The sequence below is a fragment of the Nematostella vectensis genome, chromosome 10 (assembly GCF_932526225.1).
Source record: "Nematostella vectensis chromosome 10, jaNemVect1.1, whole genome shotgun sequence".
Classification (NCBI taxonomy): domain Eukaryota; kingdom Metazoa; phylum Cnidaria; class Anthozoa; order Actiniaria; family Edwardsiidae; genus Nematostella; species Nematostella vectensis.
Window position 1 is genome coordinate 5,671,481 of NC_064043.1, and position 12,353 is coordinate 5,683,833.

Genomic DNA, 12,353 nt, shown 5'->3' on the forward strand with positions numbered 1-12,353 from the left:
AAACGACACCGGTTTACTAAATGGAACATTTCACGGATGGTGAACCAGTTAGAAAATACATGGAAAATAACAAGATGTCAACAGCCAATGCGCCTATTTTTGAAAATGCAATTGTCAAATCAGAGTTCTCTATCCCCAGAACATGGGCTCGTCATTTTCACCAAATGCAAAAACATGGATGAAACATACGATTTGCTTTCATTTCTTCTCTTTCAAAAAAGCAACGATAAAATAGAAAAACTGCCAATCAGAAAATATCGAATAAATCATACGATCAGTTTTTTTTATCCTTGTTCTTACAATTAATACTAAATACCCATAAGCCGCGAATGGAAATATGTCGCCGCGCCACTCTGACTCCACAACAAGCGGCGACATATTTCCATTATATTAGGAAGTATCAAGGAAAACACGCCCCCATCCCTGAATTAAACCCATCCCACATCTTAAACAAACGTCTTCACGCCGTTTTATTTCTCGATTAATAGTTTCATATCGGAATATATGGGAACAGCATGATATTCGACCGGCTTCTCAGATGACTATCTAGTGTGCTTTTAAGATGTAAGCACCTATTACGGAGAGCTAGGTATTATCGCCTCTCTTAGCCGGCTGTAGTTTTTTTTTGTCGTATGTAAAAGGGGGATGGGTCGAGATCAAAATGATTGACACACAGCAAATGGTCACGTGACAAGTATTCTGGATTGTTCGGCAGTTTGAGGTGATTGAGTTTGAGCTTCTCTTGAAAAATAACTGAAAACTACTCTCTTGGGATTTAATGTAAGTTCGAGTTATCAGGGTTCGAGTTAGCGTAGAGTTAGAGTTATCGGAGCTCGCTGTAGTTCCCAGAATCGTCTCGCCTCATGAAGTAGTTTCAACTCCATGGAATCTGGAACGGACAGCTGGATGCGCGGAATAAAATGATTTTCGTATCATTACATCACAGGGGGTATCCAGGAACCGCCACTTAATTACAGAGCCTATTTTTTTAAATAATCGTGAACAATCTTGTTATCTAGATTGAAGTGGAATGCGTTTCCTCTCTAAAGAAGTGAACAGACTCCACAAAAAAGGGTCTACTTTCAACCACGAGGAATCGGGAATGGATCTCTGAGGAGTGGAAGCGGCAGACGTGGATCTGCGAGTCTCACACGTCGCTGGCGATACCTCAGCAGCTTCACAACCTTACTATACCGCAACTTCCGGCCGAGACATCTAACAAAGGCCTGGCAGCACAGCCAAGTGATGACGTCATTGCGGAGGTGGCACGGCGCATGCTCCTTGGTGCACTTGCGCCTCGTTTGTGTGACGAGGAAGGACGGTAAGGCGAGGATGATTCTAGTGAAAAAGCGAGGTTTCTCAGACGACCTGTGCCCTGGAATTTAAGAAAACAGCGATGAGAGGTATAGCCCATGCAAGCCACAGCACCAGTATCAGCCAACATTACTGCCACCTCCCAACACAGCGTGCAGACAGCGATAAAAGCAAAATGTTTCTATTTCCGGTTACCAACTGTCGTCAAGAAGAGGGGTAGTAAGTTGGGTGGGGTAGTGACACCCCCGTGTTACCCTTGTAATCAGCGTCAAGCTGGCCAGAAATACTTAAGCAACACAACCCCACCCAGCCTATCACCTCCTTTCTAGACGACAAAGGGTAACCGGAAGTTAAAAAAAAATTACCATGTTACCATGCTAGCAGGTTTCATGTTCAAGCCCGTACGCTCTAAGAGATATCGGTGGAGGAAAAAAAATAAAATAAAAAATAAACAAGGAAAAACGCCCTGAAACGTCACCTTCTGCTTTTAAGCTCCCTAAATCTGCACACCTCAGTCAGCTTCTCAAAACGATTTTAAGGAGCAGGTTATTATGAGTTTGGAGGTTTGGGTACTAAAGGGTTTTTTTCCCTGCAGTTTTTTTGCCGATGAAGTTTAACTGAGGCAAACCGGCTATGCCATGCTGACGAGTCCTAATAAGGACGAAACAGCTGTCCATGGTTGCCGAACTGCACGGGTAATAGACTGTGCTAGCGTCCCGTCTTGGCCCGACTGGTGCCAATGTGTGTATGCTAGTGTGCTTTTAAAGTCCACATTTATGTATACATACTCGCAAGGATAGTTTGGCTATCCGACGGAGTTTTAGACTAGCAAAGGTCGCATGCGTGATCCGCACAATTGGCATCACGCTAGCCCGGTCACAGCTCTAGATCCCACATGGATCTAAGCTGTGGTTTAAAGCACTTCGTTCGAGTCGAAGTCGCCCTGCAGTTTTTTTGCTGATGAAGTTTAACTGAGGCAAACCGGCTATGCCATGCTTACGAGTCCTAATAAGGACGAAACAGCTGTCCATGGTTGCCGAACTGCACGGGTAATAGACTGTGCTAGCGTCCCGTCTTGGCCCGACTGGTGCCGATGTGTGTATGCTAGTGTGCTTTTAAAGTCCACATTTTTTTTCTTGTCAGTAACAAAACAAAAATAATATAATTTCTGTCTGGAGGGAAGGCAGCTTATTGAGCCGGCAGCCGGCGAGTTTTGAGCAGGCTGTTCAGTTTCTTTTTGACACACCTTTCGGAAGCCCTTTACAGAGGCAGAGGAACTTGCACGCGGTCAAAAAGAACATCTGATAAATGTTGACTAGCACGGTGGTCTGGCTGTTGATTTGCGAGCTGAGAAGGAGTGGGACGCACTTTGCACGAAGGCTGAACTTCAATTTGGTGCTAATACCATGTCCCGTATGAGAAGCCATGGGACCTTGAATACTGTCTTCAACACCGTCTGGATTACGGGAAATGCAACGAATGATTAGCAAATATGATTTATGGCGATAACCTGTTCAGCTTGTTAGAGTTATTGTCTAGCTCGAAAAACAGAATACATGTGTTAAGCCGAAGAAATACGAGCAGCCAAACCGTACAACTTTTGTGGCAGCATTTGCAAAAAAAGTTAGAAGGCGCGTTTTACTCCCGGCGAACCAATGTCTATCCTTTGTCACAGCAAAGGATAGACTGGTTCTTTTTTCTCCGTGACACTGATGTGCGACTTTCGTTAAACCAATCACAATGCAACTGCTTGCGTATGCCTGACGTCACTTTGTTGCGAGACAAGTTTGGTTGATGTAGTAATACGGGCTACATCTCCGTGTACAACGTTTTTAAACTTGCAACAAAAAAATTGCTGCGACAAAAGTTGGCGCGCCGGTAGTAAAACGAGCAACGTCACTTACGCAATGCTGCCACAAAAGTTGTACGATTTTGCTGCTAGTATTTCTTAGGCTTTAGTATACCGATGTATCGCTTGAGGTCCATCTGAACGTTCAAAGTTGCTGGGTCAATCAAAATCCCACACCATGGAAACAGCCCACCCTCTTCAATATGATTGACAGGCTTTCCACCATCCAGACTCGAGACGTAATTGGTCAACGTTTTCAATTTGTTGACTTTACACCCAAATTCAGGGATCCCAGCATGCATCGCGGCGAGGAATGACTCGGCGGTTTCCCTGTGTGGCGTGATGAGAATAAAGTCATCAACCCAACGCATCATGAGCGATGAGTCATCGCGGAGGATGTCGGGAAAATAGCTGCTCTCCATCGCATCATAGTAGTAGCAGCAGAAGATTGAGGACATAATCGATCCTTGAGGGATACCTGTGTGCGAAAAGGGGCGGCAAATTAGAGCAACTTGATGAATAAGGCCTGATTTATTCGTCGCGCTCCTGCCGTACCGAATCCAATTCTTTGGATTAGACACGTGAAGAGTTCGACGTCTGAATCAATTGAGTTCGGCACGGAACTAAGCGCGGCTGCAAAAGTGTTGCTGCATGACAAAAGCACCACACCTATTCAAACTTCGAGCTTTTGAAGTGCCGAATCAAATACAATATTTTTTTTCATTGTGTGCAACAGGAATTCAGCATCAAGTCAACTTGTACTGCTTGCTGCAATCAATTCGACGTGACTTTTTTTAGTGCGACGTCTAAATCAAGGTTGAACCAAATGTATTTGTGTCGATACAAATAGACAATTAGATTTGACACGACAGGAGCGCGACGTATGAATCGGGCCGAACAGTATGAAGCTGTTCCGAGATCGTCAGCCACCCTTGCCTTTTTTGAAATGACTCAACTCCCCAAAGCACTGGGAACAAAAGCAGATGTTGGAAGTATAAAAAAGAAACTTGCTAACGAGGTAACATAAATAGAACTGCATTATGAGAAAATTGATGTTTAAAAAATAAACACAAAAAGCAAATCCTTTTTAGTACTTTTATATTTCCTATCCCAAGGCAAGGTATTTATGATCGCAGCTGTTATATCTCAGAGAACCGGGAAAAAAACCCACGTTTTACTGTGTGTTGTGTCGGCGTGTGACATATCATTAGTACCATTTAATCTAACTCAAAATAGATATGTCGCTAATACGAAAAATAAAAACGAAGCCGAGCCACATACAGTTATAAAACGGAAATTTTTTAGACGAAATTAAGGATAGAATAACAAAACATTCAATGGTTTTGGTAAATGAATAAGAGCTACTGTGATGAAATCATAAATATTGAAAAGATCGTTTATATACTGCTAAATGTTGCTTCTTCCCTAAACAAAAATCACTTATTGTGACCGTTCGCAGTATGGAATAATGGGTTTTTGTCCTAATAAACATGATATTTTAGTCATAAATCGGCAATACGAACGGCCACGGCAGAAAACAATTGAGAGATTCAAAGAGCCAGACGTGAAATGCACATGAAATGGATTATGTCTGATACATTTCAGCAGTTTTTCATCAAACTACAACTAAAAAACCAAACTATCCTTGTTCGCTTTGTTAAAAATAAGGTTCTAGAAATATTTATACTGTTTTGGTCTCAACGGCGATGGCTAGGACGGCCTTGGCCGAGACAACACTTTAGCATTTTACGATAGGTTTGATACTAGTTTCAATAAAAATAAAAATAATTTATATCCAGAAACTACGGTGGCCCATAAGGGACGACAAGTTTTAGTACCGCTAATTTTTAATTATAGCGAAAAAACGACGAAAAGATCGGCAAAATGGGCGACCGCCCATTTGAGCCGATCTTTTCTCCGTTTTTTAACTACAACTCAAAATTAGTATAATTCAAAATTAGCAAGGCTAAAACCGGCTGTCCTTCATGGACCACCGTAAGAAATGGATAAAAATTAACTAGAGACTTATTTCTACTATAGCGAACAGAGTAAGGCCAGTTAATACCTCAAGCATCCACGTCCTCGCTAGATTCGAGAATTCAAAGAAAATGCATTCTGTCTGCCCTTGTGAAAATTCAAGTTTTACGGTCTAGAGAAAATGTGGACCTTGAGTATTAACTTGCCTTACTCTCTTGGCCAGTTGCAGAAATAATCAGATTTTTTTTTACTGTTTCTGGTTATAAACTTTACCGTACTGTCGCCGTTTAAGTCCCTAAACACAAGAGGTCGTAGTCTTATTTTTGATAAGACGCGCAATAATGTTGTGGAATTCCCGGAAAGACCATCCATCTAAAGATTAGCATAACCTGATATGGTAAGCCCATCGAGTCTATTTCGGGGTGATTTCAAATGGTTTTCATGCATCTGTGTTAGGCCTGGCTAAACTAGGCGAAATGTCGCCTGCATGTCTCCTAGACAAAGCGCGCGACTAAATTTTGTAGAAGCGACAAAGAAATGTTTTTCTGATAGTTGAGAAACATATTCGTGTCGCGCTCTACAAAATTTGTCGCGCACTACATGTTCCTGGTAGTGGCTAAACTAGGAACCATCTAGGATACATTTATCGCGCGACATTGGCATGTCAACTAGTTTAGCCAGGATTTAAAGGATCAAGAAGATGACACAAAAACGTTTAAATTTAGCAGTGTGCACATGTTTGTTATACCAGTTACTCACTTGAACTCGAAGGTGTTTACCGTCCTTATTTGGGCTTTATGTTACTCGTGATGCTCACGTGATTCTCCTATGCAGTGTGTACATGTTTTTCATACTAGTTACTCACTTAAACTCGAAGGTGTTTACCGCCCTTATGTAAATGTTTCAAACACGTTCAATTTGAAGCATTTGCAAAGCAAAAAAAAAAAAAAAAAACAGTAAAGGGCCTGTCAAAAATATCACCTACGCATTCTGCATTAATGATCATGCGCATTTTCTTTAAGCATATGTCTCAGAAAAGTCGAATTATATTCCGATTTTTCATGCACTTATTTTAAATGCTATTCCGCGCTGTCTTTTATTTTAGAAATACACTTTGGTTTCATTGGAGAACTAGGACTATACTAGGAATAGAGACTTTGTGAACGAAGGCAACATTTTCTCCGTAAGATAAAACCTTCCAACGCTAGATTCCCGAAGCATTGATGTTGGAACTCAGAAAAACTTGCCAATGGGTTTTATTAGAGAACTAGGACTAGACTAGGACTAGAGACTTTGTGAACGGAGGCAACGTTTTCTTCGTAAGAGAAAACCTTCCACCGCTAGATTCCCGAAGCATTGATGTTGGAACTAAGAAAAAACTTGCTAATGAGGTAACAAAAATTTAACTGAACTGTAAAGTTGATGTACATAAATAAACACAAAAAGGCATGTGCCAAGAGGAAGTCCCATGTTCCTTTTTAATATTTTCTATATTTCCTATCCCAAGCTAAGAGATATTTATAACCGCAGCCGTTATGTCACAGAGAACCCGAAAAAAAAACACGTTTTACTGTGTGTTGTGTCGGCTTGTGACAAATCATTAGTCCCATTTAATCGTACTAAAAATAGACATGTCGCAAATACGAAAAAAAGCCGAATCACGTACAGATATGAAAACAAAAAAATAAATTTAGGCCAAATTTAGGCTAAAACCATAAAATATGCAAAGGTTTTGGTAAATAAAAAAGAGCTACTTTGATTATATCGTGAATATTGAAAAGATCGTTTAATGTTTCATATATTACTTCTTTCCTTAGCAAAAATAACAAATATTACGCTAAATGAGACCATTCGAGTAGGGAATAATGGCCAAAAACATGCCCAAGGAAAAAAAGGCTATTTTGGTCACAAACTACCAAAGTTTCTGGTCACAAATCACCAAAGCCCGTTACAGCTAAGAGCGAAATTATCCCTGGGATAGCGCTATTCTGCCTTTTTAGGAACCGGACCCTGATGGTGTGTGCGCGGTATGCTGTGTGTAATTTATCGGAGGCGCTAATTTTCTCGAAAGTAACCAAAAATATTGTTGATAGAATAACATGTTCTGGGATTTTTCTTGTGTAACAACTACTGTTGAAAAAGCTTGTGTTATGGAATATTAAAACCCTCATATTACAACATTTCATCACAACATCCGTAGTAAGCGGCTATGCCCGGGGGGGGTGGGGGGGGGGGTGGGGTGGGGTGGGGTGTAAATTTGGAGCCTTTGGTATCTTTTAGGGGTAAAAATGAGAATGCCCAGATTTTGTTAACTCGGTATCCCACTTTAGTATCTTTTAGGGTTGTTTTCAAAAAATGCCGACGATGATCCCATACCGTTTGACATTGGAGTACCCCCTCCCCCCCGGGCTTGCTGGCTATCAAAAGTAAAAAGAAGCGTTAGTTACCTACCTGCAGTTTGCCAATACACTTTGCCGTGAATATTTACCAAGTTTCGGAAAATGTGTTCTTCTAGTAGCGGAAGAAGTGACTCATCCCGATGCTCGTGAAAATAACGAACTTGGTCAACTAGAACCGCCTCCGACAATTCTGATTCCTGCAAATAATAACAACAGGAGATAAATATCTCTGTGTACAGTGAAAAGTACTGAAAATTAGTCTCTAGTGATCATAAAGTCAGAGTTAGCGGGGAGTTCGAGTTATCCGAGTCGAATTATTAGGTTTCCACAGAATGTGTTTTGAACAAGCGGCGTTCAATAAAACGAAATTGTGATGAAAGTTGACAACATATAAACATTTTTTAGATGTCTTAATAGGTTCACAGAAAAACATACGGTATTTAACTGTCTTCTTATACTTCTTTCCGGAACTAATGCCGGAATAGATAAATAAGGTTACACCTCTCAAGCATACTAACTATGTCTCAAGCGCGGCCTCAAATCAAGTGATGAAACAAAGCGCGCGTAGATTAAAAGAGAAAATAACGAAACAACGGACTTTGAGAAAGTCCACCCCTGTGTGTACTGTATTTTCAGTAAGCCTCGTCACTGAGGGTCACAGCCACAGAGTTCTTATACCCCCACGATTTGGTTTAGTATAGTACAGTTAAGAGAGGAGAGGGCTTCTGTTTAGTTACTTTCCAAGAAAACTGGAAGCACAGGAGAAGAAACCTTAACTCACTTGTGACACCAAATTGCAATCAAGAAATGAAAATGGGAAAAAAATTCAAAAAGTTCATTTGCAAGCAACAGTGAGGCGTGCCTACCTTGACATACTCCTTGGCGAACTCCACAAATCCTGTTCTGTCCAAACTGTAGGAAATGTACTTCTTGTACATCCTTCTCGACTGTAGGCCGCGTCTTTTCATGATGACAAACCTCCTCACCGTGTACAGCTGGTGGGTAAGCACATGCTTCATGATGCTGTGCAATTTCACATGAAGAATGGAGTCGAAGCACTTCGCCACATCAACACGCACAAAATACAGTGGTCTCTCATCGTTGCGCAGGTTCCTGCCAGAGATAAACTTCGACAAGGCGCGAAAAACGTCGTCAAAGCCAAGCATCCCTGACCCCGAGGGTTTAGCCTTTGTGCGCTCGTGCTTTATTATTAGAAATAGATTCTTCAGCTTAGAGTTGATAGACATGGAGGACTTACCGCCATCGCTCTTCCCTTTCAAGTTAATGATAGGTCTGACTGATAGAGCCTTTGGGAGAAACCTCATGTAGGAACACCCAAGAGTGGACTTTGCAAGTGCCGCTTTAGCTTCCTCTTTTGAGAGCGGCTTCAGGATGATGTCCTTCATAGAATTCATCCCGAAATCATGGATCACCCTCCATACGGGTACCCTGTAGTAGAACATCTTTGTGGAAGTCGTACCTTCTGTAACGTAAAAGAAGGCGCGTATCACAACCATCAGGTAGGACTCCATCAACCACCACAGCCACTGCATCAAGAGTTCCATTCTCTTCCTGGACTCTGTAGTCGACGGGTGTCCTTCCTTCCCATGCAACCACTTGCAGTGCTTGACCTTCATCCCCCGCGCCATCTGTGCCAAGGTCATATTCTCGGGCTTGCGAAGACTGATAAATTTCTTGAGGTTACGGAAAAATGCATGTTTGTTGTCACTGGAGCCCCAGAGCTCATATGGTATCACCTTATTGCAAACAGCTTTCACAAACAAGAAAACCTAGAGGATAAAAGTTACATCTGTAAAATGTTGATATCTGCAAATTATGATATCTTGAGCTGTTGTGTTTTTTTTTTAATAAACTAAGGCCCTTTTCATTTTTATTTCAGAAACAGTAAATATTGCATCAAGTATGATTAGTGATCCACCTTTTACAGCAAAGAAAGGAAAGGAAGCTAGGTCGACTTTATCCAGAATTGCAGCAAAATGTTGAATTACTCTGGATTTACAGTACATAGGGTCTTATTCGGACTGCTGTATAAGTGCAGTTTACATGGATGAGAGGGGGGTAGTATGTTAATGTGTAGTTCCAGAAAATATCCATACCCCCTCCCCCCCCCCCCCCCTCCATGGAGGGAGTAGGAGGTATGACCCCCCACCCCTCTGGAGTTTTCAAACCCCTGGGAAAAATAAATACAGTAATGTTAAGGAAAAAGGGCATTTTACCCCCTCCCCCCCTCTGGAAATTCCTGGGTGTTTGACCTCCCACCCCCCTGGGAATTTCCAATCCCCTCCAAGGAGGGGAGGGGGTATGGATATTTTCTGAAACTACACAATGTCCGTTTTGGTTATGAGGCCAAGCACAGACACTAAAGATGGACTCTGCCTTCTTCAGTGGTTCTTTAACGTCACACAATAATAGCAATCATGCAAACAAAGCTTGTTACCTGAGAATATGGAGTAAAACTCCTGACGGCATGTTGGTATCTCTGTGACTCTAGCTCGTCTTCACCATCACAGGGAAGGCCATCAGGAACGAAATCACCTTTCTGATCATTCTCTCTGCTTCTTCTGTCACTATTCTGGATTGTGTTCAAGCTGTTTTTATCACCACCTCCTACATTTTTGGATATTTTGCCCACACGACAAGAGCTCTCCAAGTCTTCACTTTTACCAACATTAACAGGACTGGGAAAGTTATCACTGCATTTATCTGACTGACCCTGTATTTCTACTAATACTGTAATGTTTTCTTGATCATTTGAATCTAAGTCCATTGTAGTGTCAGACAGGTCATGAAAAGACATCTTACCTTTGTCAGTGCCATTTTCTACCAGCTTCTTCACTGCATCATGGTAAACATTACCACCTACTTGCTCATTACCAGATGGAAACTTAGTGAATCTACAATGATGGCTCAAAAGTGCCTTGAAATTGCAATTCTTGTGTCGCTTCAGTAGCCGTACAAATAGGGGTTTCATCCTTATAAATCGCCTTGGAAGTCGCACAGGCTTCTCTTTATCTTTTTTAGCTGCAGCTTTTCTATTCTCTGTCACAACTTTAGTCGTTGGAACTCTTTTGGTTGTCTTTTTACCTTTGAAGAAAATGTCTATCAAGACCTTCTCTGCTCCTCTGTTGCTTGGCGACAGTTTTGATAAGAGATATTTCTTAGGGAGGGTATTGCCTAGATTGGAAGTGAACCATAACTTGTTACGGGAGAAACATTTGGAAGAAGCTTTGGAGCATTGGTTATCTATTTTCGATGAAGTGTGCTTTGAGATAACCTGGAGGTTGGCCACTTTCAAGGTTCTATTTCTCAACGTTTTATGTCTCTTTGAAGGGGGAAAGCATCTATTAGCACACATTCTTCTCTTCCTTTTACTAAATCTTCCTTTTACTTTTGAAGTACTACATCTCCCTATTACTGATTGACGGCTATCTGGTTCTTTATTTGTAGAGCACTTTGAACTTAACACTTCTGTACATTGACGTTTGTGAGGATGTTGGGGCATTTCAGCCCTACTATCTGCGACATCCCAATCCATCTGCCTCAGTCTCTTCAAAGGAGGAAAATCTTTATTGCTATGATTTCCTTTTCTTTTATGAGCTCTTTTCTTGTTCACATCAGAACTTCTTCCTGAACATAAATTTGTTGCTTTGACTAAATCTTTTTTTTGACCTAATCTTTTTGTCAAGGCTTGCAATGAAAGAAGTTCTTTAGTTTGCTCAGGAGGCTTCACAAAAGTAATAACAATCTCGTCCTCATCAATTGATGAAGAAGACTTGGAGACTTTTGCACTGGTAGTAACAACCCTATCAGAATCTGACTGAGATTGTGTCAAAGGCTGCTCCTTATCCTTTCTAATGGTTACTCCAATTTCAAGCAATGACTGAAATGATGTGTTTAGACTGTCTTTTAGAACCTGCCTGGAGACCTTACTACTGGTATTGGGAGCGTTCTGAGAATCAGACTGAGGTTCCACAGTTTCTTTGGTAGCCTTTCTAACAGTAACTGTATCATCCCCAGAAACTGATAGCGTTTGTGCATTTTCACTGCCAGTGCTGACCTGTTTAGTGACATTAGCAATATTGACAGCACTCTGAGACACTGAATATGATTGTTTTGTAATCCGGTTCTCCATAGATAGTTCATTTAATACACGCCCTGATACCTGTATATAACAATTATTCTCAGGAGTCTTCATAAACATTGAAGCATCCCTCAATAAGAAAATCATAAGATCATCCCCAATTCTCTGGTGTAGCAACACAAATGATCTTCTATAGTACATGCCCATTATTGTGTTGTAATTCCATAATTTCACTGTATGTAATCTTGCAAAATTAACCTCCTGTTGGCCCACACTTCTATACCCAAGGGCGAGGATACTCTGACCATTCTGCTCACAGCTAACGGTTATTACTTGGTTTAATAGTTCAGGTAGAGTAAAGTTCACTGTCCTGCTCAACACATGCTTTTGCCAAGGTAACTTTTGATCGTCTTGAACGCAGACCATAATGCTTTCGATTATACTTTTGTATCTGGGGTACCCCATGTTATAGTCTTCTTCTTGCATTAATGTCCCTTTAAACGACTCATCGCATTGATATAAGAATTCTTCAAGGGAATAGCGCTTTGGATAAAAATACTTGAGCACAGAGGCCATGGTCTATTTGCGGTAAAAATCACCCAATTATCCAATAAACTTCATATGAAAGACCTTAATTGAATTTCATCTTCAAATCTTGGACTTGATTTTTCCCGCCATGTGACAACAAACCGCTATCAAATTTGTGGGCTCA

The 12,353-nt window shown here is 41.2% G+C and overlaps 1 protein-coding gene across 1 annotated transcript; it reads right to left on the reverse strand.

The window, feature by feature from the left end:
- Window positions 1–449: 449 nt before the first annotated feature.
- Window positions 450–12,325, reverse strand: LOC116604624 (telomerase reverse transcriptase). Its single transcript, XM_032367257.2, has 6 exons — window positions 9,998–12,325; window positions 8,406–9,329; window positions 7,592–7,736; window positions 3,279–3,641; window positions 2,561–2,770; window positions 450–1,375 (listed from the first exon to the last, which is right to left on the reverse strand). The coding sequence occupies exons 1-6, from the start codon at window positions 12,215–12,217 to the stop codon at window positions 1,083–1,085; spliced, it is 4,155 nt and encodes a 1,384-aa protein (XP_032223148.2). The 5' UTR covers window positions 12,218–12,325; the 3' UTR covers window positions 450–1,082.
- Window positions 12,326–12,353: the final 28 nt, after the last annotated feature.

What these genes read in the sequence shown, in the direction of transcription:
- LOC116604624 (XM_032367257.2), bottom strand. Translation starts at nt 12,217, where the DNA reads ATGGCCTCTGTGCTCAAGTATTTTTATCCAAAGCGCTATTCCCTTGAA. An exon ending in GGACCTCAAGCGATACATCG is followed by an intron (nt 2,771 to 3,278) that starts GTATACTAAAGC and finishes CCCGTAATCCAG; the next exon opens with ACGGTGTTGAAGACAGTATT. An exon ending in CTGTAAAGGGCTTCCGAAAG is followed by an intron (nt 1,376 to 2,560) that starts GTGTGTCAAAAA and finishes CTTAAATTCCAG; the next exon opens with GGCACAGGTCGTCTGAGAAA.